Genomic DNA, 14579 nt, shown 5'->3' with positions numbered 1-14579 from the left:
CCACATGGAACAACAGACTTCTCCTGTTTCACCTGCTGCTCCCCTCAGCAGTGTACTTCAAAGATCTGCCTGTTCTGCTCCCCACTCTGTTTCTGGTGAATCCTCTAACTGCCCCTGCACCTCTGTTCTGTACCCCATTTCTGTATGCATAAATAAATAAAATCTTTAACAAAAAATAAAAAAAAAATCACAAGAATTCTTGAAGGACAAATGAAACAACACATTTCAAAATGCCCTCGCCTGCTTCCCTGCCACCTGGCTGGCCCACTGCAGTCACAACTTCAGTAGAGGGTGTAGTTGATCTGGCACCCAGGTCATGAGGTCTCCGCTCACCTCCAGGCTCACACAAGCATGGCATGAAGCTATAAGCTCTGCGACTTTTTATCTGGGCTAAACTTTGTGGCCGAAGTATCGGCAGGTAAAGGGAGTAAAGACTTACTTTCCTTGTTATTGTATACTTCGAAACGAAGATAGTCTTCTAATTCCTGGCGCTTACTGGGATCAGACATAAATTTGCGGTATTTGCAAAAGCTCCGGATGAAGCTGATCAATTTCAGCCACCATTTTTTCTGAGGAAAGAGATAGAGGTATGTTATATTCATTAGTCTGGCTCTCTTCACTGAGGGTCTGTTTTGTGTCAGAAACTTGACATTCCTTACATGTAACCCTACACTACTACTATCACAAGAAGGAATCATTGCTAGCTCTACTTTAAAGGTGAGGAAACTTAGGTCAGAGTACTTGTATAACTTTCCACAGATCAAACATCTGGTGGGTAGAAGATTCTAGCTGAGTCATGTATGGTTGTGGTCAGATTTTTCAGCAGTGGAGATGTGAGATGATGTGATTGTAGGAGGCAGCTTGAGTGCTAAAAACAGGAAGAACCAGATGCCACAGATGTATCCATTCTCACAGGAAATAAATGATGGCTCAGGCACAGTAATTTGAAATGTCGAAGGCATAAAGAGATAAGTAAAACCATGTCTAATGTTTGAAGAAAAATAAAACTGCATGCAAGATGCACATGCCACACACACACAAACAACATGCATAAACACACATACATGAATTCATTTGTGTTTCTTAACACAGATTCCCAGTGACCATTCCCTAGTCATTTAACCCCTTGAAAAAACATAGTGTGTAGAGATAGAAGGAATCTTGCTGACCTGGTTCAGGTCTCCCATCTACAGGAAGGAGCATCAATCTCAGCATGGATTTAAAGTCGGTGCTCAGGTGCAAAAGATACTGGATTTGAGATCAGAAACTTTGAATCTGGAATGTAATTTCTCCCTAATTTTGTAATTTGTGTCAATTTACTTAGTCTGCATGTCATTGTTTTCTGTGTATAAGGTAGAAAAACAACTGTTTTCATGATTGTCATGAACAGGCCAGAGGCTCAGGGGCGGCGAGAGACTTCACCAGAGACATAGTGGGGAGCAGAACAGGCAGATCGACGAAGTACCCTGCTGAGGGGAGCAGCGGGCGGGTCAGGAGAGGTCTGCCACGCCATGTGGATCTCCTCCGGGGCAGGCGGGGATTGAACTCATGAGGAAGTGGCTTTAGCTTCTTAGTGTTGTGCTTTAACCCACTGCACCACCAGGGAGGGCTGCTGGCTTCTTTTTTTAAAAAAAAGATTTTATTATTTATTTATGCATACAAGAACTGGGGTACAGGACAGAGGTGTTGAGGGTTAAAGGGTTCACCACACACAGAGTGAGGAGCAGAACAGGCAGATTAACAAAATACACTGCTGAGGGGAGCAGCAGGTGAGACAGGAAAGGTCTGCTGTGCCTTGTGGGTCACCTCCTGTGTCTGGGATCGAACTTGTGTTGCAGTGGCTATGGATAGCTTCATAGTGTTGTACTTTCACCCCTCCTGCCACCAGGAAGGGCCCCACATTGGCTTCTTTTTATCATTTCTTATTTAATAACAACTGGAAGACATGAAATTAAAATGAAGTTTTCTGGTTCCAGATTTGGTATTCCTTAGAAATCCTACATGGATAAAATTTTAAATAATGGTACCCTGACATGGAGTTCATTCAGGTATGGAAGATACAGAGCAGAGAAAGAGGGAAGTCCTGTGTTTTCATATCTGGACTAGTGGAGTACAGGCCTGGGTGTAACTTGCAGAGTTCTCAAAACATCATCTTGACAGTCAGAAAGGATTGGGCTTGAAGTGTACTGATAATACAAGCAATCCTATAACACAATGAACAAATGATTATATGGGGAATTTGTATTCTTTCTCCGAACTTTTTTTTTTTTTTAAAAACTTTATTTATTTGTGCATACAGAACTGGGGTACAGGCCAGAGGCTCAGGGGCGGCGAGAGACTTCACCAGAGACATAGTGGGGAGCAGAACAGGCAGATCGACGAAGTACCCTGCTGAGGGGAGCAGTGGGCGGGTCAGGAGAGGTCTGCCTCGCCATGTGGTCTCCTCCGGGGCAGGCGGGGATTGAACTCATGAGGAAGTGGCTTTAGCTTCTTAGTGCTGTGCTTTAACCCACTGCACCACCAGGAAGGGCCCTTTCTCCAAACTTTTAAGGAGACTTCCCTAAATAGGATTCCTCTTTTCCCACTTCCCTCTTTCTTTGGGAGAAAGAAGACATTAGATAATTGATGAATTTGGAAACCAGAAATGGGCATACTCTCTGGTCATCCCATGGCATTCCCTCTGGGAGCTGCTGGCCTGCAAGATTCCTCTGTTTGGGCTGGACCTTTGTTATACTGCAAGAATCTCACAGAACAGAACGCTCCCTGGGGGACTGGAGGCATTAAGGTGCAGCACTCTGAAGCTCTTCCCAGCCACTGCGTCAGGAGTTTGATTCCCAGCCAGGGAAGTGACCCACATGGTACAGCAGACCTCTCCTGTCTCTCCTGCTGCTCCCCTCAGCAGTGTATATCAGTAGATCTCTCTGTTCTGTTTCCCACTTTGTCTCTGGTTAATAATTTCAATTCCTTCATCTGGCCTACACCCCAGCTCTTGGATGCATAAATAAATAAATCTTAAAAAAATTACCATATAGGGCCCTCCTATATTAAATCTTTAAAAAATAATAACAATATAAACAAATAAGACATTCTCTCTCTAAAAAAGAAGAAGCAGCTCACAGAGTAAGTGGAGGCCTAATAGTTCCATTGTGATAATGACCAGGTGTGAGTAAATTTTAACTGGGTGCAGAGGTGATCAAATCCATTGGCTTCATGGCATGTCCTATAGATTGGCCTTGAGCAATGTAACTGATAATTTTGATCTTCATGTACCTGAACCCCGTGACGAGTAATTGCTTCTAAACATAATAAAGATAAAGATTTTCTTAAATTCCTACATAACATTTTCTCTGAGACTCAGATTTTTCCTTTATAAAAGGGAAATATAAAAACCTACCCCTAAAAGTAGTTGCTGTAGTAAATAAATAAGCTAACAGTGAAATCTGCTGTATATGGTCAATGATACCTAGTGGTTTCCTTGTCCCCCAAATCTTGTCCTCACTGTCTCCCTCACTGACCTGGGATTTATGGAGGTGAGACACTACCATCTTTGAGGGTTTCTTCAGTGGAAGTTTTATTTCATGTTGTACCTCTGGAGGCTGAGGTGGGAATAAGTCTTGGTATTCTTTAAACCTGCCAGATTAAAGTTACAGGCATAGCAGAATAAAAGACTATAGGAACCCTTCCCTCAAAGACAACCAGAAACCAGATACATTTGTCATACAATTCATTTTAACATATCATCAGAACATAACTGATTGTCCCTATACATCTGCATTTTTGAAGGTGGGTAGCCCACAAAGTTGGCAGAATTGTGATGGGGGCCATAATGGGTCATAAATGCAGCAGTACCACTCAGTGGGCCAAACTGGGAGAGGGCAGAGATATTAGGGACACCCAGGACCCTAGCGAGCTCCATTGTAGAGGTGACAATCGACAGACACTAAGAAGGTTCGAGATGGATTTGCCCTCTTTTGTAGGACTGCTGTGGCGATGGGTTATAAGAGAATGGGCTGTAAGCTGCCGAGTAATGTGACTTGCAGAAGCCAATGAGATTCTCTAGAAAGAATCACTGCCTTCACCAAGCAATACTTACCACCTTTCTTCCAGAGATTTCATGACATAGTTCTGGAGCATAAACAATGTGGTTATGCTGATGCTTCGCATTTGAGCAATTTCTTTGACAAAAGGGATATTGCATTGCAGCATTTCTTCTAAAAAGTGCAAGAGAGAAATAAAAATTGTCTATCATCTGAGGAAACTGAAAATTTCTGTCCTTAGAGTCTTACCATCCTTTCTTCTCAATCTGTGTAGATACTGAGTTTTCCACATTGCTTGGAAATCTCAAAAGTCTATTTGGATTGTTATGTGCAAATATTATCCTGGGTTAGTTCTATTAAAATGTCAAAAATTACTGTGTAAGGGGAAACACTTCTATCTCATTCAGAAGTGTACAGAACTTGCTATCTTGAGGCCTAGCAAATTAGTATTTCCTACAGGATTTATTGAATTTACCTCTTATTTATCTTTCATTAGATTTAGAGCTTTATCTTGATTTGACATAAGTAAGCAGCAAACCCAGGAACACCTCCAACTATCTGTTTCATCTGTGCCTAAATAGGAGGCTTTCATTGTGTTGCTAGAGAGTTATTTAACTCAAGAATGGGGTAATGCTAACCCCTTTTGGTTTGCCCCAGAATTGTAAAGATCAGTGACTTTACTTGAAACATCTGCTCTGGTCAAGATGAAATTACATGGATCAAAATCACCCAAGACAACAAGACAAAATTTATGAAACAAAGATCTTTCAGTGAGACAGTTCTTCTCAGTACAACTCTCTACAACCCTACAGTGGTGGACACGAATCCGGCATACTACCAGTTTGCATTTGTATTTAACTCCAATCTAGTTGATTTGAGGGTCAAGTAACTTGAGTTTGAATGCCCATTCCACCAATTGGACAAGCTAGTTAACTTCTCTTTGATTCACCTTCCACATTAGTCAAATGGAGTGCATAGGGAGTAACTCGGGGTTGAAAAAAGGTAAATGAGGATATATTTCATAGAGAAGTACCAGTGTCTTACACTGGCTTCTTTTACTGCTATTATTCTTTGCGTTTTGTTGTTTCTGCTGTCTGCTTTCACTCTCCCTCTCAATCTTTATTCCTCTCTCAATACTGACCCAAGTGGTCACTGCTATTCTTGTGTTTTGGGGGCTCACATGAGATAAGCACTTGGCAGTTGCCTAAGGTACTAATGGGAGAAAGAAACACAAGAAAAGCATGCATACCAGGAGGAACTTTGCTATGGAAGAAAGTCCTGATTATACTTTCAAGGAGAGACTTGTGAGCCTTTTCGTTTTTCTCTGTACTGATCCTGTGCATGGCTATCAGGAATAGCAGTGGAGTTTCTTCCTTCCGTTCTCTGAGAAACTCCCTGAAGAACTCCAAGTGGTTTGTATTTGTGAAAATTTCTTCCATGTTTCTGGAAAATAAGAAAGAATCCTTGATAGCAAGTAAAAGATAATGATCCTGGATTCTCCTCCAGCTAGGGAAGGTCATCCTCAGGCTGTGTGTGGGGTCTTTAGCCACGTAAGCAGAACAGGGTGGCTGGATCAGTCCATCTGCTCATCTCCTTGGAGAGAGGATTATGTGTCATCCTAAGCTTGGTCCAGTCATTTGACAACACAGTGGAGGAGAATGAGAGATATTTTAAAGGGGATGATTGTTTTTCAGTGGTGTCCTCTTTTTACATGATGGATTCAAAACAACTCCAAATTAGTGACACAAAATATGATTGATTAACTGTTATAGATCAGTTCTTTAAAGTTCCCTACTAATTTTTTCTGTCACTGCTCCTTAAACAATAGGTACTCCTAATGTTTCACCCTTAGTCCTCTCTAATTTTTCCTTATAATTATTTTCCCCAGACAGTCTCTGTCTCCACTAAACTTTGTTTCATTTACACAGTAAAAGTAGCTCTAGCTCCCATGAGTTCCACTTCCAACTGCCCTTTGAACTTTATCTTTATGTCACTTGCACCCACAAGTCATTGAAATCTCTCCACACACACCTACAACCTCCCCACCCTACCAATTTCATTATGTGTGATATTAGCTACAGGGTTTTTAAGTAGATGCCTTTCTATTTTAATGATGAGAATTTTTATCATGAATGGATTTTGGACTTTGTAAAATCTTTTTATGCATCAATTGAGATAATCATGTAGAATCTCCCCCTTATTTTAGGAATATTGTATTAATTGATTTTTTAATATTAAATTAAACTCGCACCCCAAATACATCTCATTTGGTCACGCTGTCAAACACTTTGTACATGTTATGCAACTTGGTTTGCTAGTATTTGCTAAGGGTTCCTATAGTTGGACCCATGGGGCAGATTGGTATGTAATTTTCTTTTCCTATGGTACTTTGTTTGGCTTTGGGATGAGGAGTTAGTAAGCAAATGCTCCTTCCCCCTCTATGTCCTCAGCAAGTTCTTAGAATATTGGCATTATTTATTCTGTAAATGTATCTTGGATATGTATCTCCAGTAAATTAAAATTTTAACAGATTTTTTTCTGTTAAAAGATTTTAAATTTCTCATTCATTTCCTTCTATGTTATAGATTTATCCATATTTTTTATTTCTTGAGACAGTTTCACAAATCTTGGTATTTCTGCAAATGTATTAGTTCATTGAAGCTCCTTATTTGTCCCTTGAATTTACTTATAACCTTAATTTTTGTTTAAAGTCAGTGGTTATATCCTCTCTTTTGATCCATATTTTGATTCTCTGCACATCTCACTTTTTACCCTTGTCAATATAGCGAATGGTTTATCAATATTTTGATCATTACAAAAAACGCTCTTGTCTGCCTGCATTTCCTCTATTTTTTTCTCTTTTATTGATTTCCTCAGTAATACCCATTTTGATTTCATTCTACTCCCTTTGAGTTTAGCTTGAATTTATTGTTCACCAGTTTTCATCACTGTTATTTCTGATGTGAAGTTAGCTTTATTTTTATACATACCTTGGATATAAGAAGTCCTCCTTGTATGATATTTAAGACATTTTTTTCTTCCTCACAACAGCTGACTACTAAGTGTGGCTCTCCAGTTGTGAGCTCAGACTAATTAGGATTCGTTAAACATCTTATATGTTTGTCAATTAACTTGAGAAATATTCAACTATTTTGTACTTATTCAAAACAAGTTTTTGCCCTCATACTCTCTTTCCTCTCCTTCTGGAACTCCAATTATTTGCATATTGGTGCTCTTTATGGTATCCCACAGGTCCAAGCTTCTATTTTTAGGTCCTTATTATTCTTTTCTTTAGACTGGGTAATAACAATTGAGCTATTTTAAAATTAATTGATTCTGACAACTCAGATCTCTGTAGTTGGTTCTCTAATGAATTTTTCATTTTAATTATTGAATTTTCAATATTTTTGAAAATTTTTATTTGGTTATATTTTATAATTTTTGTCTCATTATTGAGGTTCTGCATTTAATTAATAATTATCATCATCACACTTTCTTTTATTTCCTTAAACATGGCTTCCTTCTGTTTAGAAGTCTTTGTGAGTCCAGTAATTAAGTCATCTCTGGAACAGTCTATTGCTGCATCCCCTGCCTCCCTCATACCTGTGGGCATTTGGGGGAGGGAAGAGGTGACAATTTAAACTGGTATTTTGGATAATATAATTTATTGGGTTCTAAAATTTCTTTGATAGTCTTGTCCAGTTTTATCATTGCTTTAATGGTGAGATAGTGTGTGATGTTCTTATGCCATCAGCTAAGTGGTTGTTTCTTCCTCTCTGAGGGTTTTAAATTCTATACCCTCTGCCACTTCTATCACCACTGTCTACTTCAGGCCTTTAGTATCATTTGCCCAAACAACTGAAAAAAAATTTTAACTATTAATTATGCCTTCCGTTTAGGTTCTGATTCATTAGACAACCATTTTCATTTCTTCCAGAGTTATATTTTTAAATTCATATGATATGTACTTCACTAGTCCTATTCCAGCAAACCCAAATAAATGTTCATTGTGGTTTAATGAATACAAATTCCTTAGCAATTCCCTCAAGACCTTCTTGTAGTTATTTGGTCTCAATCTTCATTTCTAATCTTGTGTTTTATGTCCCCTCACTCCATATGTTCTGTGTGTAATGTAACTGGACTGTTTTCAAGCCTTTAAATACTACTTTCATGTTTGCAAGTTTAAATCATAGCAACACTTCTTCACCTTCAAAGGGTAAGTCAGACCACAAATATTTACATTTATTTGCAGTTGAGTTCTTACATATAGTTTATGGCCTTTCTGATCCTCAAACTTATACCAATCTTTCCTCAGATTTCCCTTTTCTTTCCACTATACTTTCATAGTAATTAACAATATTTTATTAAAACTTTTTAAGATTAGCTTTGTGTTTATTTGATTATATTAGATTAGGGGCAAGTATTATATCTTTTATTTTGTGTCATTAGCATCTGAAACATGTCTGGGACACAAATGATCAATAGTTTTTTATTACATTGAAACCAGGTTAAGGAAAAGGTTAAGAGAATTAAAACTGGAATTTCCCTGGGCCATTTTATTGTGGGCATAACGGAGGACATGAAACTAGACTAAATGATCCTGCATATTCCCTCTAGAATTTAATGACCTTATGAATAAATGATTTAGAAAGACTTGACTTATGCTCATCTTGACTCTTTGGAAAATAAATATTTCTGTAAACATATTGGAGAGTGCTAAATAGCGAAAGAAATATTAAATGATTGAACATCACCGAATAATTCCATTTCTATGAAGAGAAGGAAGATCTAGACAGAATAGTTAGAAAAGAATAAGACTTATCAAGTTCAGAGACAGTTATAAGTAACAGAAATTAAAATTATAATTTTTTCTCAAAAAAGCTCTATCATTACCACCAATTTTTATGTTCTATTTATATGCAAATTTTCATATTGCTTGTCACTAAGATAAGTGCTTGGTATTATATTTTAGGGGCTTAGTGTTTTAGAACAGAGGAAGGACACAGCAGACAGTTGGAGAATTTCTAAGGTAGGTGGCATGTGTGCTAGGTGGAAAGAAAGAAGAGTGGGTGTTCCAGAAAGGCCCACGGCCTTTGCCAAGCAGTGAGACCTGCCAAGGCTGAATCTAGGATGATGATAAAGCAGGAACTTACGGTAAGTAAGGAACCAGCTGGAAGCCACTAAAGTAATATATAATTTGAAAAAACACATATAGATAAAATATGTCACCTCGCAAGGCAGCAGCACTGGGAGCAGCACAATAAGGAGAGACAAAGAACGAGTACTGAGAGACAGACCCAAGAGGGCTACGTCTCTGGCTGTGTGTGGCAGCCCCTTCCCCATGGCCCATCTCATATTTATTGGGGATCAGATACAGGGAAGGTGGGCAAGTATATGGAGGAATGTGCATGGTGGGGGTGTATATTAGGGATGCATAAATGCCTGGCACAAGCTAGGGGGTGTGAGTAGGGGCTGTTGTTTAGGGGGCTTCATTGTCACTGCTAATCCAAACATCCTATTTACACTTAACTTTCTGGCAAGGTGGTCTAGCTGGTTATGCTAATCTGGCCATAAAGTCTGCCTACTGTTTTCAGCAGATAATGGTTTTCTAGTATGTACTTCATAACGGGACTTAGGTCCTGGTGAGAGATCCCCTGTCTGACTCTTTTTTAGCTTAACCGGAAGGAACTTTGGGCACCAAGCAAAATCCCGAGAATAAGGGGGTTGGAGAACCCACAAAAATAGATGTGCAAAGATGCTTATTGTGGTATAATTTATAGTAATGAAAAGTAAAGGTAGTCTAAATGCCCATAAAAAAGATATAGTGAAATAAGTCATTCTGCATCCATACTCTGGAAAAAAGTAGACCTATACATACTAACATGAAAGGTTCTCCATGACAGTGTAAGTAAAATAATCATTCTGCATGACACCAAGTTTAGAGAATAAGTACTTATTTAAAATATAAAGTATCTATACATCTCTGTGTGATATATAAAAAAAGTCTGGAAATCTACATACAGAAAGATAAATTCAACATTAAACAAATTGAGAGTAAAGACAGCTTGTGTCTGGAAATGTTGCTACAGCCAGACTCTATATCTTACCCAGGTCTTGACGAGGGCTTCTTTATTTCACCCCTTTTGCCAAAGGATAGTTTCCTAGATGAGAGTGAAATTATCCTTGGTTCTTTGATAATTTCCACTGAAAAATCTAAAGAAAACAATCACAAATTTGGGGGGCACCATGTGAGAAAGAACATTGCAGAAAACAAGCAGGGCAAAGTAGCAGTCATCTAGCAGAAATTGAGTGCATGTGGAAAATTCAGTCTCACTACAACGGCTGCGACCTCAAACCTTTAGTAGTAAGAGACATAGGGATGATTACCACTCCTGACACTAATATCACTCCAAACATTGTTATCTAAGTCTATTAGTCATAAGGCCTAAAGCCCAACTTTCCAGAAGACGGTTGAGACAAGCTCATCCTACTTTTCCTTATCACATTGACATTAAATATTATCCCTTCCCAATTTTAACTGGGCCAGATGCCATCCTATCATATTCCTTATGACTTCCAGTCTTCCTTGAATCTCCTGTTAACCCATCCTACATCCTTCCACTTGCCCTCTGGAACTCATGCTTCATCATCATCAAACTCTCACAGATTCCCTATCACTTCATCAACTGAAATTTGCTTTAATTGAAACCACTCGTTTTTATGGTGACATTCTTCCATGGTAAGCTTCTTCTCAAATATTATTCTATCTCATACACAATTCAAAGTGTCTGTTTCCTGATTGCCATTTCAAAAGCATTATTTCAAAAATATAAATTAAACATTGTTATTGAAAAATAAAGATTTCAAAGATCTCAGTATTAGGGAGCCTGTGCAAGTTAACATTATAGAAGAAAATATAGAATGTCAGCTCATTCAGGACAGGGATTGTGTGTTAATCATCTCATCACCAGAAATTAAAACATAGTTTAATCTTCTAGTCAATGTTTTAAAATATTTATTAAGTAGAATATATTTTAGACCATCATTATGTGTTATGTCCCCAGAAAGTAGAAGACATGGGTCTGGAAACCAAAGGATGAAATTAAGAATGATTTATTTATCATTGGTATGAGGGACTTATTGAGGATAATTTCTAATCCTTAAACTTTAGCGTCTGTGGGTCTAGACCAGCACTCGCCAATAGAAATATGTCATGAACTTGACATATTTAAAAGAGCCAAAAGGAAAAACATAATTTGAACAATATATTTTATATAATTTATTTATGCTTGACACATTTCTGGTGCTCAGTGGCCACAGAGAACTTGTGGGCCTGTGTTGGACACAGAGGTCCTAAATCTTGGAATGCTTCTATCAGTCATCCCAAACTCCTTATGGCAAGGGGTCTCAGGCAAGCAAAAGAATCACTGTACTAGCAACAGATGGCTCATCAGGTCTCAGTTACACAGCAGAGGCAGAGAACTCCTTTGTTCTCCTCTTGGTATTCTACAGTCCAGTTCTGATGATAAATTAACAAGTGCATCAGCCAAGTTCAAGGGCTGTGTATCACAACCAAGGGTTCAGGTCCCATAGGGGTATCTAAGTCATGCTGTTAGATTTTCTCTTTCCCCCAAGACCTGCAGACACTTTAGCTGAGCATTGAGGGAATCTACAATAGATAGCAGAGAAGAGGAAGAAGAGCAGTTATTGTGGTCTCCAGATAAGCTTTAGTAGTGAGTATCTGCCTTCTTCATTTAAAATCCCTGAGGAAAGAAACTAGCCAGATTTCTTAAGGAGCTATTACAATTTCCATACAAAGCAAATGGATAGCAGTTGGTGCCTTCATACAAGCCTCAGATTCTCTCTTTAGGACCAAAGTATCCATTTCCCAGCTAGTGAAGTGATGGCTGTTTAGAGTTCATAGTTGACGCCTTCCTCTGGAAACTGCCTTGGCCAAAGGTTACATTCAACCCTAGGTTATATTGTCTCTAAGGGCAGCCACATCTATTACGTGTCAATGTGGAGGTGTATAAGTTCCTTGGAAGGGCCAAGTTCAATGGAAGGGCCATCTGTTAGAGCTGTTGAGACCTGTTGTAACTCCCTGATAGTTTTACATCTACCTTGACCCAACCCTGCTCTCCTCTCACCCTTAAAGGTGTTATTCCTAAGAACACACTCCAACATACCTCCTTTGACAACTCTGACTCCAGAAAACTTGGCAAAAAACAAATTTGAATTATTTTAAACCCCAGAGCTGTAACTAGGTAAGAAGGTAGGTGTTGACAATTTTCACTTATCTTATTCATTAATAATTGCATCTCACTTTCATAATACCCTTCTCATATTTAGTAGGAGAATAAGAGACGATTCTCTCTTAACCTTCCTGATTTTCAATGAATGTTTATTTCTCTTCTGGCTTATGCTTCTAGAGTTTTGAAATTTTTCTTTTATCTGATTATCTTAAACATACCTAAATTTAAGCACTTACCCACTTTAGGTGCTTTTTCACAATATATTTTGTAGTCATTGCTGATCTTCTCTATGGCCAACTTTGGATACTTATAGCAAAGCTCCTCAAAGGACATTTTCTCTATATCTATCAAGGAAGAAAAATGGATAGAATATAGTTGTCCATTATTGGTTCAAAGGTGAATGTACTTTTGTTGAGGTTACTGCCTTGGTTTAAATTTAAAATCACTAGGGTTTCGAACCCTCCCTGGTGGTGCAGCAGGTTAAATCATAGTGCTAAGAAGCTAAAGCCACTTGAGCATGAGTTTGATCCCTGCCCTGGAGGTGATCCACATGGTGCAGCAGACCTCTATGACCTGCCCACTGCACCCCTTAGCAGTGTACGTCATTGATCTGCCTGTTTTGCTCCCCATTCTGTGTTTGGTGAATCCTCTCACTACCCCTGTACCTCTGGCCTGTACCCCAGTTCTGTATGCATAAAAAAACAAATCTTTAAAAAAAATCACTAGTGTATTAACAGAATGTTTGCACAAGGAAGACAAGTTCCTATGTTTCCTTTCTCCTCAAGAATGGGAAGAATATTCCTTTTTTGGGAAAACCCAACCATGGAGAGATAGTCAGCATCTTTAAGAGATGCTAAAATAACTAAGATATCACTTTGAAAGATATACTGTTAAGTCATAAACAAGAAGTAACTCGTCCAAATAAATGTTGACCTCTTCAAAGCAGCCAACAGTTTGGAAGAAGAACTGCAAATGCATTTTGAACATTTGTCTATTCAAAGAATTTGATGCATTCAGGAATATTACATGCCAAGGAACATGCTACGGCCCTTCTCTCTTGGCTCTGTCTTTGGGAATTACTTTCAGAATTGATAACTCACATATCTGAGTATCATCAGTATGACATTAAAATCATATTCCAATGAGTTGTAGATTATTATCCTGTGAGAGTGAATAATGTTTTCTAGAAATAATGAGGCATTGTTTCTAGTCAAGCATAGTGAATTGAGAGGGGAAACTTTCTGTTTCCAAAATGAGGTGGGACAGTGAGACTGAGAGAGTAAGAGAAGTTTGAACTGGATACCAGCAATAGAAGGTACAGAACATCAGTACCTCACCACCACCAATGTGGAATCATGCATTCCTGTCATGCATTCCAGGATTTAGAGTAGTCTAACTAACACAGTTTTTCTGAAACTCTCCAGGGTATTCTAGTGGTGGATTCTTGAAGGAATATTGAGATGCAAAACAAAAATCTCAGTTGTCTTTATACCAGTGTTGTCAATGTCATCTTTATTATTTCTCAGCCAGGGAATTGTGAGCATAAGCAATAAGAGCAGTGGGTTGATCCTCTCAGGGTTGATCCTCTCAGCTTCCTCTACCATGTAACCTTGGGTAAATATTATAGTTTGGGCTTAGTTTATTTACCTGAAGCAGAGAGTATTGTAACCCAGTGAGCTTGTGGTGGGGTCATGGTCCCATGTGAGAGATACCTGGGAATCAGGACCACAACTTGTGAAATGCACAGAAGGTCCTTTATCTGGTCAGGCATGGGCTCCAAATAAGCACTAGTGGAGGAAGAAATGATAAGTGCTTGGGGGCGAGGAAGGCGTAGGGTAGGTCCTGCTCTTTCTGGTCACTGCCAGCAGCCCATGGCCACCACAGGAATGTCTGTTGTTTGGTGTTTATGTGGTGAAATATACTAGTCATCCTTCCCTCCATTTTTCTTTTGATTTATGAGAGGTAATTGTGGAATTTTCTGGATTAGAGAATAGGTGAACTCTTGAGATAGACAGAAGGGCTGTTCATACTAGATTTAAATAAATTGTGTCTAAGTATGACCAGGAAGGGCAAGCATCCAAGGCAGCATGACATCATAGTTTCAAAGAACTTATACACATTTGAATGTAATCTGAACTACACATATTGACTATTGCAGTACTCCAATCCTCTCACAGTCCTGCCAGTGTCTGCATTTCATATATAAGGAAATGAGTCTCGAGAAGTGAAATAACTTGTTCAAGCTCAGAGAGAGAGTGGTGGAACAGAATTTTCAAAACTTTTGCCTATT

At 38.8% G+C, this 14579-nt stretch overlaps 1 protein-coding gene across 1 annotated transcript in view; it reads right to left on the bottom strand.

Annotated features, from left to right (window-relative positions):
* The window catches only part of RGSL1 (regulator of G-protein signaling like 1), a 45527-nt gene that overhangs the window by 16496 nt on the left and 14452 nt on the right, over positions 1-14579 (bottom strand). Inside the window, exons 9-14 of the mRNA XM_004688148.1 lie at positions 12526-12633; positions 10145-10250; positions 5287-5480; positions 4094-4211; positions 3516-3630; positions 440-569 (exon numbers count right to left, since the gene is read on the bottom strand). Of these exons, the coding sequence (XP_004688205.1) occupies positions 440-569; positions 3516-3630; positions 4094-4211; positions 5287-5480; positions 10145-10250; positions 12526-12633 (771 nt within the window). The remainder of the gene's footprint in view (positions 1-439; positions 570-3515; positions 3631-4093; positions 4212-5286; positions 5481-10144; positions 10251-12525; positions 12634-14579) is intronic.

The sequence above is a fragment of the Condylura cristata genome, unplaced genomic scaffold, assembly GCF_000260355.1.
Source record: "Condylura cristata isolate star-nosed mole 26May11 unplaced genomic scaffold, ConCri1.0 scaffold00024, whole genome shotgun sequence".
In the NCBI taxonomy this organism is placed as follows: Eukaryota; Metazoa; Chordata; class Mammalia; order Eulipotyphla; family Talpidae; genus Condylura; species Condylura cristata.
The sequence above is the reverse complement of the archived record's forward strand: the minus strand, read 5'-3'. Positions and strand labels throughout refer to the sequence as shown.